Below are 15,864 nucleotides of genomic sequence, written 5' to 3' on the forward strand. Positions count from 1 at the left end.
ACCCTCACAAGCATCGCAGCCACCAAAGACTACGAAAAAGAAGAAGAAGAATCAGGACAAGGCTACTCCAGTGTTCTTGGAGGCACCAGATTCCCCCTCACATTTGGATTCAGAACCAAAGCTCATAGATATGGTTCCATCCCTACTGGTGGCATGCAGTGATAGTGAGGTATGACCTGTACTTCTAACCTCTACACGCCTAACCTAGGTATCCATAACATCATCATTCATTGGAAGTATAATGGATATTACTATCGCTTGCTGGAACCACAACATGTTATTTCTTCCTCTTGTGCAATTTGTGTCGCTATACAACAACTCACTTCAGTGATGACCATTCTTCAACACACTGTAGCTATTTTGCTTTTTTCAGAACTGTGGTAGCCTTGAAAAGGCATCACCTGATGAGCTGTACATTGGTTTGCATAGATGTTCTGTTAGTGGCTGCTGTTTCATACCATGTTGGAAGCAATAACAGTATTGGTATGAAGGACCTCATTGGTCACCATTTGCAGTGTTTATATACCGTCAGGCAGCCCACTTACTTAGACTGAGTTGACACCCAACATCTCCCTGCTCCCCCCCCTCCCCCCCTTGCCCCCCATTTTCTCCTACTTGGGGACGTAAATGGGCACCGCCTTCTTTTTGAAGGGGCCTTAGAATCTGGTTAGGTTGGAAACGGCAGTCCAAGAGGCTTTTTCTAAATGCCAACACCCTATTGCAATCTTTTTTTGATCTAAGTGAGGCATATGACACCGCCAGGTGTCATCACATTTTATTTATTCTCCATGACCAGGGCTTTCATCTACATCTATACTCTGCAAACCACCATGAGGTGCCTGGTGGAAGATACATTCCATTGTACCAGCTATAAGTGTTTCTTCCCATTCTGTTCATGTAGGTAGTGCGAGAAGAAAGATTGTTTGAATGCCTCTGTGCATGCAGTAATTATTCTTATTTTATCCTTAAGATTCCTATGTCAGTGATGTGTAGGGGATTGTATTATATTCCTAGAGTCATCATTTAAAGCCGTTCTTGAAACTTTGTTAACGGGCTGTCTTGGGATAGTTTACTTCTGCCTTCAAGAGTCTTCCAGTTCAGTTCCTTTGCAGATTAAACAAACTTATGTTCATTTGTGCTGCTCTTCTCTGTATATGTCAAATATCCCCTGTTAGTCCTATTTGGTATGGGTCTCACACACTTGAGCTATATTCTAGATTTGAGTTTATTGTCCTCTGCGACAAATACACCACCTCCATTTCCCATTTGCCTATACTTTCGATATGCACTTGAATTTTCCTCAAAAATGTCATCAGATTTCAATCAGCTTTGTGTACCTAGTGAATGTGAGCCTCACTGCCTTTTAACAAGGGCTTCAAACTATGGCACTGTGTTGCAGATGCTTGGGCAATTTACCATTAGGATTTTAATACTCCCACCTGTGGAAGGCATTTCTTTCAATCTTACACAGATACTCCTAGGTTTCCTACAACTGTCATTATCTGGATTGAATGGGGAGTCACACCCCACACGCAGTCAGCTAACCTGAGTAGCAGCCTCTGATATGCAGTGTATACCTGATCCATGTGGGGGGGGGGGCTACGTTTCTCAGCCCTATCATCCAAGACCAGGAAGTTGCAGCCTAGCACGTCATAGAACCTTTGAAGTATCTGGTTTAGTCCTTCCACTCAATTGAGAACCAAGGGCCCACAATCAGTTCTGGCGACAAAGCAGCAAACTGTGAGGTTCTTTGAAACTTCCAAGTGTTGCTACTACTTTTTATTCAAAAGTTTTTATCCCACTGGTTGTTTTGGATTGGAGTAGTTACGTCACTCAACTTTCCAGGAGTCCAAGAGAATGGTGTCCCACTGGGCTCCGTGTTGAGTATTACACACTTGCTCATAGCCATCTACTAGTTGGAATGTGCCTACAGCCCTCTGCCAAGATCTCCGCCTATTCACCTTAGGATGTTGTCATCATGTTTCCTTGCACACCTCCTTCGGTCGGTACCCAGTCCATGAATTAGGACCGATCTATTTCAAGGGCATAGTGTCTCAGTCCTCCCCATGATCTTTGATCATGTTACTTTCAGTTCTTTGCAAATTTCTGGTTACTACTATATTTACAGTGTCAGTTCTAAGATGTGGATAAGACAAAATACACTTTTACATCTCCTGCTGACCAGGGACACCATTATTTGCTGGGAACTTGTAGTCTTTACACGACAGAGGTGGTAGTCATTAACAAAGCTCTCCATTGTTTTAAGCAAGCCTCCCTTGACTGTGTTTTAATATGTAGTGACTCAATAAGCAATCTCCAGGCAACTTACCAGTGTTACTCTTGTCACCCTGTGGTCTCGCTGTTCATGAACTTCTCGCTGAAACTAGTCATTCTGCCTGCTCTGTTGTCTTGCTATGGGTTTCAAGTCATGTGGGTGTCTCAGGGAATGAAGTGATCGACTATTTGGATAGAGACATGATTACTTGCTACTCCATTGGCTTTGACAATCCCAGGTGCAGATTTGCAGGTGCAAGTAAGGCCTTTGCTCACTCGGGGATGGAATAACATTTGGTGGCTTCTGCCCCCTGTGGTAAACTCCACATTATCCAGGCACTCATGGCACTCAGCCCTCCTTTTCTAATGGTAGGGATACACCATTGTACAAGGGGCATGCAGTAAGTAATGCAATACATTTTTCCTGTAGCCAATTTCGGTTGAAAAAAATGTGGAATCTGTTTTGCTACATCATGGAATACTCCCACTTCAGCCACTACAGTATCATGAAGTCCTGATAAGTGGTGGTGTTATATGTAACCTTCAGAGTGGTGTCTGTGATTGGGATGTGTTCCATGCAGAGAGCTGTCATTAAGTTTCTTTTGTCAGAAAACCTGGTTATCCTAGATACTCATAGGTGCTAGCAGAATGTCTACGGAGACCTGGCAGTGAACGAAAGCAGATTAAATCTTTGGATGAGGCACCTGTCGTCATTGCCACAAAATCACGCAAACTTGTCCGATTTCCCAGGTGCTACCTTCAGGAAATTGAAGAAGCTAGTTTAATGTGCTTGTTCCCACAAAAATGCAAATGAACTTCTCCTTCTTCATAAGACAAGGCCTCACACAAGTATGCGCACCTGAGAGGAACTCACAAAACTTCATTGAACTGTTCTTCCTTATCCACCGTACAGCCCAGGTCTTGAATGTTCCGACTTCTACCTGTTTAGCCCAATGAAGGAGGCAGTATGTGAATGATGGGGACGTTATTGATGCAGCGGGATATTGGCTCCAATGTTGAATAATAGAGTGGTACCATGTGGGCATTCAGGCTCTCCCAGTAAGGTGCCATAAGGCCATCACTTTGCACAGAGATATGTTAAAACAGATTTGTAGCTAAACAAGTGGGGAATAATATGGTGTATTGGAATCCCGAATAAAACCAACCTGCTTTCAGGAGGAGAGGGGGGGAGGGGGGGATGTGTTGCATTACTTATTTAATACACCTTGTACCCTTTTATTGACATTCCAGCTGATGTCTATTACATTTTAGCCATTCCCTTTTACTTTTATGGACCTCTTGACTAAAAGGCATTCTTTATTCTGTAGATATCTTCACCCTTAATCGGGTTGGCAGGGGTCGTATGTGGGTGGGGTTTCTCTTGTCGTGGCTGAGCCCTGAGAGACCACTTCTACTCTAATCTATGTACTTATTCAATCCATATACTTTCATGTCTTTGTAAAGCATTTTTTTCAGCTCTAGCATCAGTATTAGCTTCAGTGCATCGCTTTTACCACTTGTTCACTTTCCCTATCTGAACACATTCTTGGTGGATGTCAGTATATCCAAATGAACAAACCTTTGACCTGAGGACTGATAACCTTGCTGCGTAGCCTCTTCCACCCCGACCCCAATCAGCCAAACAACCAACCAACCAACTTGCATTTTGTACCTCATCTTAAACCTCCAGCTATGACCATCTCCACCTTCCACCCAGCCTTTCCTTAGTAGTTTGTCTTAACACATCTCTTGCAACTGTTATCCATCTGTGCTTCCTCCCATCCAACCCTTGGTAAATTTGTAGGAAATCCACTCCTCAGACCTGGCTCTGCCTTCCTTCCCAAAACCCTATCACAGGTACAGAACAGATAACCATTCATGACTTGAAAATGGATCCTTACCTTATTATTTTCCTTCTGACCATTGCTTTACCACTGTGATGATGAATGACAGTGATTAGGTGTATAAGAATGTCTGCCCCTAACTGTACTACTATCGCACAAGTCCACCATGAACCCCCAACTGCTCCCACTGAACAAGATGGTGCTGTGGTAAAGGCCTGGACTGGAACTGAGGAGGAGCAGTCATGCACATTTAGATTTTCGTTGGCTTCGTAAAAGGTTTATATAAGTATTCAGAATGTCAGTTAAATGTGGGGCTGATTTCCGTCTCGGTCCAAAGATGTGCTCACTAATACATTCATCTTTCTTCCTGCTCAAAACAGTAGGCTCATCCTAGAAACTTATCACCTGAGTCCATCTTCCTCCTCACACTCGCAATGCTCCATAAACTCAGTTCTACTAGTCATCCTACTGGTTGTTCCATCCTGGCTGATTACAGTGCTCTCATAGCAGTTTCAACAAAATGTTTACAGTCACCCCTCTTACAACCAAGATATTAACTACGCCCCCTACTGCCTATATACTAGAGACCCCCAAGAGCATGGCCCATCCGAATGGTCTCACACTGTGCTAGAGAGCATGCACGAGAACACTTTGCAAAGGTTAGTGGAATTTGCCGTAGGTGACCGATGCTTCCTCATATAATAATGCAAACTCTTACCACCAGAGTTGGGCAAAATTTATTTGAATAATGAATAACAAATACAGAGAAAAATTGTTTGTTATTGATGAATAAAAAATATTTATTCAAAACACTTTTCATTTATGCGAATAAAAACTTTAATTTGTCATCTGTGAATAAAAACCATTACAAGTTACAGATAAATTAGAATTAGAAGTCTGAGGAGACCCATCCCAATTTTAGCTGTGATGCTGGTCTGCACAGTCTGTGTAATCTCTCAGTTGATAATGGATGGATAATTGAGTGTCTTTCAGTTATAGCAACCCATAGAGTCCTTTCGACATAGTCTGAATTTGGTAGGGCGTTGTACTCGTTCTTCAGGTGTATTATAAATCAGTTAATATTCTTCAGATGTCTTCTTAGTTAAATAGTCTTCAAGTGGCTTCTTTCATTGATGTAAATGACTGTGTTAGTTGGTGGAAATTAAGTTATACCTTCCATAATAGAAAATAGTCCAGTTTCTGCGTATATATGTAGCAGGATAGTTTAGTCAGCCTAGTTAAGAAAGGACTGTCTTTTAAATTTGAAATAAGTCATCGTTGTGCAAGAATTACTTTCTCCTTTTCCCTAAGACAATGACACATTGTGTCATTAAATTTCTGTCGGCCACAGATACTATTTGACAACAATGCCACATAACATTGAAATATATCACTTAAATGTCAGTTAATCTCTTCAAACTGAACATAAGATCAATAACTCTTTATAACTTGGATGTCCACTTTAATGTCAAACATACAGATTCTTTTACTGGAGGTGAAGTTCTCTTAAATTTATTGTTTTGATATTACTCTTGAATTACCACCAATATCAAATTCACACTCAAACAATAAAATGAAATTGTTCAACTACATTGTTCAAATGTTGGATTCTTAAAATTTTGTTTGAGGTATTTTAGATTTGACTTCAGGGGGTAGCTTGTATGTTCTCAGAAAAGGTACACAAAACACTCACAAAAGGCTGCTCATTATCCTAAACCAGCACTCGTCAATCCTGTTTACCAATTTTGTCTGTACATTGCTCACCTTTCTCTCCTGGAAGCAAAAGCTTGATCTGCATCACCAACCTATGTAATATTTTATTCCAAAATGTTATGAAAATTTGCATAGTTCACATGTTTTGCTTCAGGTTGTAAACAGTATTATTGGTGGTGCCATTCACAGTAGCCATTAATTCCCTCTTTTTTTTTTTTTTAAGAGATTTGTAAATAAGAAACTACCGAATGTGTTATGATGATGTTAACATTTATTATACTTTGTGTTTATTGACTTGTAAGTTAACTGTTTGTAATAGGACAACTCTTTTTTAGGAACTGGAGACCAGAACACCTCTTTTAAAGATGCAAATGAGTGACCTGACAGAAGCAGTTAAGCAGAATGCAGAAATGGAACTCAAATTTAAAGAAGTGTTGCTAGAACTAATGAGTTTGAGGAAGTCCATGGCCAATATGAGGACTAACTTGAACACAGATGATGACTTTGGTGAAACAGAAAAAAGTGAAATGCAGCAAGATACAGTGGGTGTGGAAAAATCTGACAATTTCAGAGAAGTTGCTGATATTGTTGATTATCTACGCACTAGACCACAATTAGTGTCTACAAAAGAGTTTATTTCAGAGACAACACCAAAAAGATTCTTTGGTTCTAACAGTACTGCTGATAATGAGAGGATATTTCCAAAATCAGTAAGTATGAGAAAGTACCACAAAGTTCATTTTAAATAATAGTAGTAATAATAATAATGTTTTGGGGGATGTACAAAAGTCAATAAAGTCTCGATGGATGTACAGGTGTCAGCTGCAATCGAGCATTGAAATAATTCAATTTCGAAAGTTGAAATATTTTCTGTACTGGGACTTGAAACCGGATTTCCCACTGTATGAGAGTGGTCTCCTTACTGATTTGGCTATCCAAGCACACTTTCCTTCTGAACTAAGTTCTAAACTTTATCATACTCTACAAAGTAATGTCCCTATCAATTTATATCACTTTGCTTGCAGTGTTGTATTCCCAAAAGAAGTATGGGCATTATTGTACATCAGCATTGAAGAGGTCATAGCAGTCAAGTTTACAGACATAGTACACATGTGTGGTGCCTGTTCTGTCGGACATGTCTGACAGAACAGACCCCACACATTTGCAATAAATAATAACATAAATAAATAATAATATAGCTCTCTCTCTCTCTCTCTCTCTCTCTCTCTCTCTCTGTGTGTGTGTGTGTGTGTGTGTGTGTGTGTGTGTGTGTGTGTGTGTGTGTGTGTCAAAGATTTACAACATTTTCATTCTTATTTATGTGCCTAGCGACCGCTCAACCTCTGAAGTACCAGGTAATAATAATTAAAGTTTGCACTTTGAATCATGCAGTAGAAGAACTTATCAGTTAGATACATTTAAGTTGTGCTTGTTTGGGCCCAAAAAAGTGTATGAATGAATTAAAAGAATATATGAATATACTAGTCATAGTGCATAAGTGGAACACACCTTCCTGGTGGTTGTAATTAAAGCTACTCACGATTGTCCAATGTGGGCAGTAATTGTCGTACAGTACCAAAACTTGGTAGATGTAAATCTGGCACTGTACGCTGTTTGTCTGACAGTATGACATCCATGCTGTCATTTGACAAGCCATAATGTGGGTGAACAGCCCATGGCTATCAGAAAGAGAGATCATGCACTGTTAGTGAAACTGTTTTATGTGAACAGCAGCAGTTACAATGTTGCACTGAGACTGTTGCCAACTAATAGGCCTGAGGAGAGGCTTGATCTCATTAAATGGTTTTAAGGAGATGGTAATGAAATTCGGAAACACGGGTGATCTTTGTGACACCTGGAAGAGGAAGGCATCCTATCCCATTTGAAGTTACAGACGAGGTTGCTTTTGCTGCAACTGACCATGCGTCATATGCCCTGGCTAGTGATAGTACTTGTGTGGTGTCAAGAGAATTGTCCATCCTATGGTCAACAGTACAGAAAGTTGTGTGGTCTATTTTACATTGGTACCCATATAAGATCCAGACAGTGCAGCAAATGGAACCTCATGATCCATGGCAATGTTCTGAAATAGCTCTCCAGTTTCTGCCTCAGATTGAAACTGTTTATATGCTGTTTGATGATCTGTGTGCAATATTTGACATTCTTGCATTAATGTTTCAGTGACATCATATGTTCCAGGTTAATACACATAACAGCAAACATGCTGTTTTGTTCTTAAAATATGCAATGAACTTCATGTAATGATGTCAAAACTTGTAATGGGAGAAGTAAAGGTAACACCATGTAAGATGATTTTGTTTAAGTTGATTTTTTGTTTTTTCTGATGCAGTATGTGAAAGTGCAATTATTTGGAACAGTGAATGTTCATTTATGTATACCCATGAAATGAAACAAAAGAAATTCTTAAGTACAATGTTTGAAAAGTGTAAATGCAGTAAATATATATGACAAAAATGTTTAAGAACATGAAAATGTTTATATATCATGGACAGTGTGCTTAAAAACATTTTGCCTTCCTATGTTTCGTCATGTAAGTTACATTACTCTCTGTGATCAGTCATCAGATGTAATCACCAAGATTCGCTCGTTAGACTGCCCTTGGTACCTTCTTTCAAACAATTGTCAGTCCCGATGGAACCTTTTGGCCCATCTCCCCGAATATTCACCCATACAAGACTTGAAAACGTCTAGATTCAAGTGGAGTACATGAACTTTAGAGACATTCTGCTTCCCATTGCTGTGGAGTTCTTCAAAACGCCCACTACCACATCCCTGTAATTGTCCACCCTGTGATTCCCTAGGAAATCATTCACTACATCCCGGAATTTCTTCCAGGCCTTTCTTTGAACTGGTAGAATCTTGCTGTTGAATGTGTCATCAAGAAGTAATTTTTTCATGTAGGGTCCACAAAAATTCCGCCCTTTATCTTACCCTCTGATAATTTGAGTAACACATTCTGGAGTTACTTTATTCCATCTCATGTATCTAATGCTTTTACAAAGGCCAAGCTTAATATGGGAGGGAGGCATTAGAATCTTTTCCTGTTTGACAAGGGATTCATGTATTTCTGACCTCTTTGTAAACCCATCAAAAACAAAATCATTTTGAAATCACACATTACATCCCACTGTTGTTCAACATATTTCACCACCTGAAGGAGATGTTAGAACACTGGAGAGTAATCATCCTTTAGGTGTGTCGAATGAGTGATTGGTTGATGGATACTTGTCTCCATTATGGAGGAGAACAGCTTTCAGGTTATTGCAGGAACTATCAAAGAGGAATTGCCAGTCCTTTGGATCACAGTTAAATCCTATTTCTTTGCTAAAGGTGAGCATATTGTGGCAATAGCACAGTTTGTCTGTCAGAGTGATGTAGTGAGAAAGTTTCATGGTGATTCCGTTGGTTGGATATCTTGCAAATCTTCCCACTGCTTTAGTCTTGATCTTAGAATTTTTGAATTGGATTTTGTAAGTCCTAGATCCCTGATCAAGTCATTTAACTCAATTTTTATGGAGTAGTAAGGTGTTGTATCATCATCCACTGAGAAGTCTATTACGTGATCAATTTCGCTATTTGATTCACTACTGCCGTCTTCACACTCCTTCAGTACTGGTGGAGGAGGAATAGGAAGCTCCTCACTGTTTGTAATGGGCCTAAGAGATGATGGAAAGTCTGGGTATGCAATAACATTGGTTTTCTTACCTCTCTTGTGATGAGACAAGTCAGCAACACGGAAATAGCAGTTGGAGAGGTGATATGTTGATTCTTGCCAAATTCTAGGTACACCAAATGTCATTTTTTTCTGTTTTCTCCTCTATACCAGGCCTCAAGAGTGGTTCTGCAGCAACCACACACAAATGTGGTGCTCAGTTCTTGTCTAGGTCTCCTGAAGGGATACCAAAATAAGACCTTTATGCTGAATGGGAGTTGTTAGCATCCTGTACTGTATGCTTTACTGCTTTCGATCCCACAAAGACACCACATACATAACAAAAACAGTCTGGATGATGCTTAAAACAACGGGAAGTTGCTGTTAGTCATTAATAATGTGAATCTGAGACAGATGTCATACGATTGAAATGTTTATCCATCTCATAGATAAAGTGTTCTTAGCTAATATAATTTTAACCAATTGATTTCATATAGTTGAGCATAAAAAGCAAAGAAGTTTAGTTTAGATGTGATGTGATTCGTTAAAGACAAGCACAAAATTCACTTAAACAAGCAAAAGATTTTCTTATGGTACATAGTGGGTCATACAAATGCCCTTCATCTTATTGTAAATTATACAATGTTGTTTTAACAATATAAAATGAAAGAATTGTATGATGTGGCTATAATTAAAATGCAGCTACTCACAGAGATACAGTGTGGTCTGTAATTATCCTATGGCTGCAAAACTTGGTAGATATTCTAATGTGTTAATGCAAAAATAAATAAATAAATAAATTATGCTGGAGGAAATTTAGCTCCAATTTTTACCACCAGGTGCAAACCTGGCACTGTTGAATGCAAGAAAGACATATAGAAATGTTTCCACATATAATGGAGTAGGAATGGGATGCAGGCAAAAAAATGTCAAACTACTGAGAGAAGCATAATATTGATTTTATTATTAACTACATGGTTTGTTCAATATATGCACTGGAGACATCGACAACGTGCTTTAAGTGGCAGATTTGCACCTGGTGGCTTAAACTGGAACTAATTTTTTTCCGTTGTAAGTCAGTTCTGCATTAATGCATTATCATATCTATCAAGTTTCAATACCATACAATAACTGCAACCCACACCGGACCTCTGTCAGTAGCTTTATTTTAATTACAGAATAAGAGGGGAAGATGTGTTCCAATTATGCATTGTGATTAGTATGTTCAAATATTCCTATAATTCATTCATACAGTTTGACCCAAACGAGCACAACTTAAATGTATTTAATTCATAAGTTCTTCTAATGCATGATTAAAATTGTTTACTTTCCCCATATCTCAACTCAATATCGATGGTTTCCGTCATTGTACTTCTCCTTTGTCGCATTTAGAATAGAATCCATATATATTGGGCGCGCGTGCACACACACACACACACACACACACACACACACACACACACACATGGTGAGCCTATACAAAAGTGGATAATTACTTAAATGTAATGTCCACCTCTGGAGTCTTTGTACAGTTTTGCCAGATCAGTAATAGTGTGTAATTTTGTTCTATGAAAATAGAAATGAAAATAGTCAATCCCATAAATTATAAGAAGAACTTCCTTTCATATTTGTGAATAGCCTCTCTAGCCAGATACAGAATCTGTAAGCCCTTGTAATCCACTGAGTGCTATGTTCAACTGCCTATTGATAGTTGGAAGTAGGCGTCAGCTAAATAAGTCTTGGAGAGAAAACTTCCCCCAGTTTTGTCATCAAGTAGGTTGGAAATGGAGTTGGCTAAGTCTCATATCTTATTGAGAATTAACATTTGACCTGTGTAACACAGAAAATTAATTCTTTATATCTAAAAACAAAGATGATGTGACTTACCGAACGAAAGTGCTGGCAGGTCGATAGACACACAAACAAACACAAACATACCCACAAAATTCAAGCTTTCGCAACAAACGGTTGCTTCATCAGGAAAGAGGGAAGGAGAGGGAAAGACGAAAGGATGTGGGTTTTAAGGGAGAGGGTAAGGAGTCATTCCAATCCCGGGAGCGGAAAGACTTACCTTAGGGGGAAAAAAGGACAGGTATACACTCGCGCGCACACACACACACACACACACACACACACACACACACACACACACACACATATATCCATCCCCACATACACAGACACAAGCAGATATTTCAGCTTGTGTCTGTGTATGTGTGTGTGTGTGTGTGTGTGTGTGTGTGTGTGTGTGTGTGTGTGTGTGCGCGTGCGAGTGTATACCTGTCCTTTTTTCCCCCTAAGGTAAGTCTTTCCGCTCCCGGGATTGGAATGACTCCTTACCCTCTCCCTTAAAACCCACATCCTTTCGTCTTTCCCTCTCCTTCCCTCTTTCCTGATGAAGCAACCGTTTGTTGCGAAAGCTTGAATTTTGTGTGTATATTTGTGTTTGTTTGTGTGTCTATCGACCTGCCAGCACTTTCGTTCGGTAAGTCACATCATCTTTGTTTTTAGATATATTTTTCCCACGTGGAATGTTTCCCTGTATTATATTTAAGTCTACTTTTACATTTTCCTTAAATGTCTAGTAAGATAAAATTGGGATTACTACTGATGTGTACTGTTTAGACAATTGCTTTATCATATCCTTAATTTGATAACTGAAACTTGTGCACACTTCCAATCCAAACAGAATTTCTGTTGTTGACAACACTACTTTGAAAATGACAAATATTGTCCAGGTTTTTAAAAAGAAAGATCTAATTGTACTTGATTTTCAACAATAAACTTGTCAATAGTAGATTAAAAAGGTGTTTGTAGATTTGACAAGGTTTGGAGAATAACTCTGCCGTGTGTTTGTTTTCATGTTTAAAAGAAAACGGCAGTGTTTGTATGTAACGAAAATCAGTGACCTGTCCTGATGAGACAGAAGGAAATATGGGCTTGTATATTATTTTCGTTATGGGTCCAGTATTGGAAAGGCAGAATAGTCTGGTGTTTAAGACTCTGGATTCTCATTTGGGAGTTGTATTGAAGTTCTTGTTAGGCCATACAATTTTTTTTTCTATGCCTTCCACAAACTGCTTAATGCAGATGAACTATAATTAAGATGAAATTAAATGAAAGCCTGTAAGCAGGCATAAATGCCAAATGGTGGCAGTTGTGATTGGCGTTTGATGTGCATCCATAATCACACCAGTAAGAGTCTAGTGCCGTATGTTCTGATGTCAGTACCTGGAGGCATTATTGTTGTGTGTAAATTGATGTCTCACATCAGTTTAGTAACAGAGTTTAAAGATAATATTTTTCTTCTTGTGATTCCGTATTTGTTGATGAAAACTGTAGCATTGATTTATGATTGACTGCCTGTATTGTGTTGGTATGTAATGTAGCATACCATTGAGTGTCTTAACTTTTTGAAAATTTCTTTTTATAGTCTTTTGATGAGGGCAGCCTAGCAAGAAATAAAATGTCCTTTGAAGAAGCAGAGATTTCTGGAGTTACGCAACAAGTAAGTGAGGTTACATTAATTATAATAGGAATTCATATTTATAGTTGTACTGATTACAGTAGTATTGTTGCTACAAAATAGAGCTTCAAAAACTCACACCAACAGGAAGTAATCAGTAGAACAATAAAGCATAGTTAAAACAGGCAAAAGATCTACATACACCCCACCAGACTTTCCGGGTGCAGGAATCTGCTGATGCTTGGAATGTGTGAATCAGTAGTATTCCTCTTGTATTTATTATTTATGATAGCATTTCTGAAAATGGTCTTGTTTGTTGCCTTCAAAAGTCTTTTATTGTATGTGAAAGGAGTTAGAACAATGAAATCATTATTTTATGTGCTTAACTTGTTCAGTTGACAGAAAGGTTTTCTGCATGTGGCACCACCTCTTAATGTAGACCCAGAAGAAGGCCACTGCAACAGTGGACGAAATGTTTCTCTACTATAGTTTTTTATACTATGATGCCGTACCATACTCAGAAAACTTTTATGTTAACTTACTCTGGCCTTAGAAGCCTACACAATTACATTAAACTGTTTAGATTAGAACAGTCAGACCATCTCTTACATTGGATGAAGATAGTCTCTCTTTCTAATGTTTTTAATGTCTATAATGCTGCATCAACTTTTAGCTAAAGCGGGCTATTTCGAACGTGCACATGCAGTGTATGTGGCACACAGACTGTGAAGGCTGCCCACCAAACAACTTGGACTTGTTGGAAAGTTTGTCATATACTGTCCAAATTTTGTGCTGTGCCACCAGCTCAGTTGCCTTTTAAAATGTGAGAAAGGAGCAAATGGCAACTATGATGACATATATTGCTACTGTGTAGTATCTTTTTTACCAAAGTCAGTTTTCTGTGTGTTCTTTGTGTGGTAGGAAGTCTTACTATATACTAAAATGAAAGGAGAAAAACAGTTGTAATTTATTGATTACATATGGGAAGCTGACTTAGCCATTATGGATATAGCGAGACCATTAAATATCTAAACATGTTACTACAAGGAATGAATCTGGCCCACTCAGATAGCTGCACACATTAGCACGCTGTTTCTAGGATTCAGAGAAGTGTGCTGGCCCCATATTGAATCTACCCTGTAGATTGACAAGGACTTGTGTGTTGATCAGCTGGATGTGGTTTTTAGGTCGTTTCCCCACATCTGAGTAGGTGAATACTGGGCTGGCATACACATCCCGCCTCATTACATGATTTACTAACATTTAGAAAAACATTTGCACACTTTTGCAAGGGATAGAACTAGACATAGACAATTGGAGTACACAAATTCCATCCTGTGGAACAAAGGGGTGGTGAGAGGGAGGGCATCTGGTCACCCTCTACCACTATCACCACAAAATCCGAAAACGAACATGCCAACCTTGTGAAAATAGGGATCATCATCATCATCATCAGTTATCTGCTATATTAGCAGGTCCTTTGCCTCTCCATTTTTCGCGATCCATTGCTTCCTTCTTAAGGCTGCTGTATGTTGTACTGTCCATCATGTCATCCAGTATCTGGAATCTCTTCCTTCCTCACTTCCTTTTCCTTTCTACATAACCTTCTAAAACTGTTTTTATCAGTCCATCATTCTTTCTTAATATATGCCCAATCCAATTTCTTTTTCTTCTCTTTATTACATCTAGTAACTGTCTTTTCTCTCCCACTCTTCTCAGTACCTCTTCATTTTTTACTCTGTCCATCCAACTTATTCTTTCCATCTTCCGCCATGCCCAGATCTCAAAAGCCTCCAGCCTTTCTCTGTCTTTTTTCCTCATAGTCCATGTTTCAGCGCCATATAGAAGAACATCCCATACAAGACATTTTATGAGTCTCTTTCTGAGTTCTCTGTCCAGACCGCTGCAGAAGATTCTCCTTTTCTTATAAAACGCCTCTTTTGCCATTGCTATCCTTGTTTTAATTTCTGTGGTACACTTCCAGTCTGTGTCTATCCTGCTTACAAGATACTTAAAATTTTGCACCTGTTCTAGTGTTTCTCCATTCAGCATAATTTTTATTTCCTTATTTCCTCCTAGTGCCAATACTTTTGTTTTATTTGTGTTAATTTTCATTCCATATTTTTTTTCCATTAGTTGCAATGGTGTCCACCAAATCCTGTAACTCTTTTTCCCCTGTGGCTAGAAGGACCATGTCATCAGCAAATCTCAAACACCCTACTCTTCTTCCTCCAATTTCTACTCTTTTGTCATCTAATGAGCATTGGTCAATCATATTTTCCAAGTAGAGGTTGAAAAGAGTAGGTGATAAACAGCATCCTTGTCTTACTCCTTTTCCTAGTCTGATCCAGTTTGTACTTTCTTCTCTCACTTTAATTGAAACTTTTTGATTAAGATATAATGAGTTTATAAGTCTTCTGGTTTTCCAGTCCACTCTCTTTTCCCTCATTATAGTTGCCAGCTTGTTCCAAACCACATTGTCAATGCCTTTTCTAGATCGATGAAGCACATATCTAGGTCTCTTCCTTTTTCAATAAACCTTTCTCCCAAGATTCGTAGGAGCCCTATTGCATCTCTGGTGCCTGTATTCCGTCTAAAGCCAAACTGCTCCTCGCCAAGATTCTCCCCCATTACTTTTTCAAGCCTTTTATTAATTATTCTTAGCATCACTTTGACTGCATGTGAAATGAGTCTGATTGTCCTGTGCTCGCTGCATTTCTTGGTTCCTTGTTTTTTCGGTAATGTTGTCAGAAAGTCCTCAGGCCATTCACCACTGTCATATATTTTATTACATAACCTCAATATTTCTCTATTTCCATCGTGGTTCAAGCATTTTAGTATTTCTCCCGGTATTGTATCTGTACCTACCGCTTTGCCATTTTTCATTGCAGCTA

The 15,864-nt window shown here is 38.9% G+C and overlaps 1 protein-coding gene across 1 annotated transcript in view; it reads left to right on the top strand.

Annotated features, from left to right (window-relative positions):
• Positions 1-15,864, top strand: part of LOC126251790 (nucleoprotein TPR-like) — a 419,454-nt gene that overhangs the window by 84,223 nt on the left and 319,367 nt on the right. The window contains exons 8-9 of the mRNA XM_049952417.1: positions 6,167-6,541; positions 12,938-13,012. Of these exons, the coding sequence (XP_049808374.1) occupies positions 6,167-6,541; positions 12,938-13,012 (450 nt within the window). The remainder of the gene's footprint in view (positions 1-6,166; positions 6,542-12,937; positions 13,013-15,864) is intronic.

This window comes from Schistocerca nitens, chromosome 4 (assembly GCF_023898315.1).
Source record: "Schistocerca nitens isolate TAMUIC-IGC-003100 chromosome 4, iqSchNite1.1, whole genome shotgun sequence".
Taxonomy (NCBI): Eukaryota; Metazoa; Arthropoda; class Insecta; order Orthoptera; family Acrididae; genus Schistocerca; species Schistocerca nitens.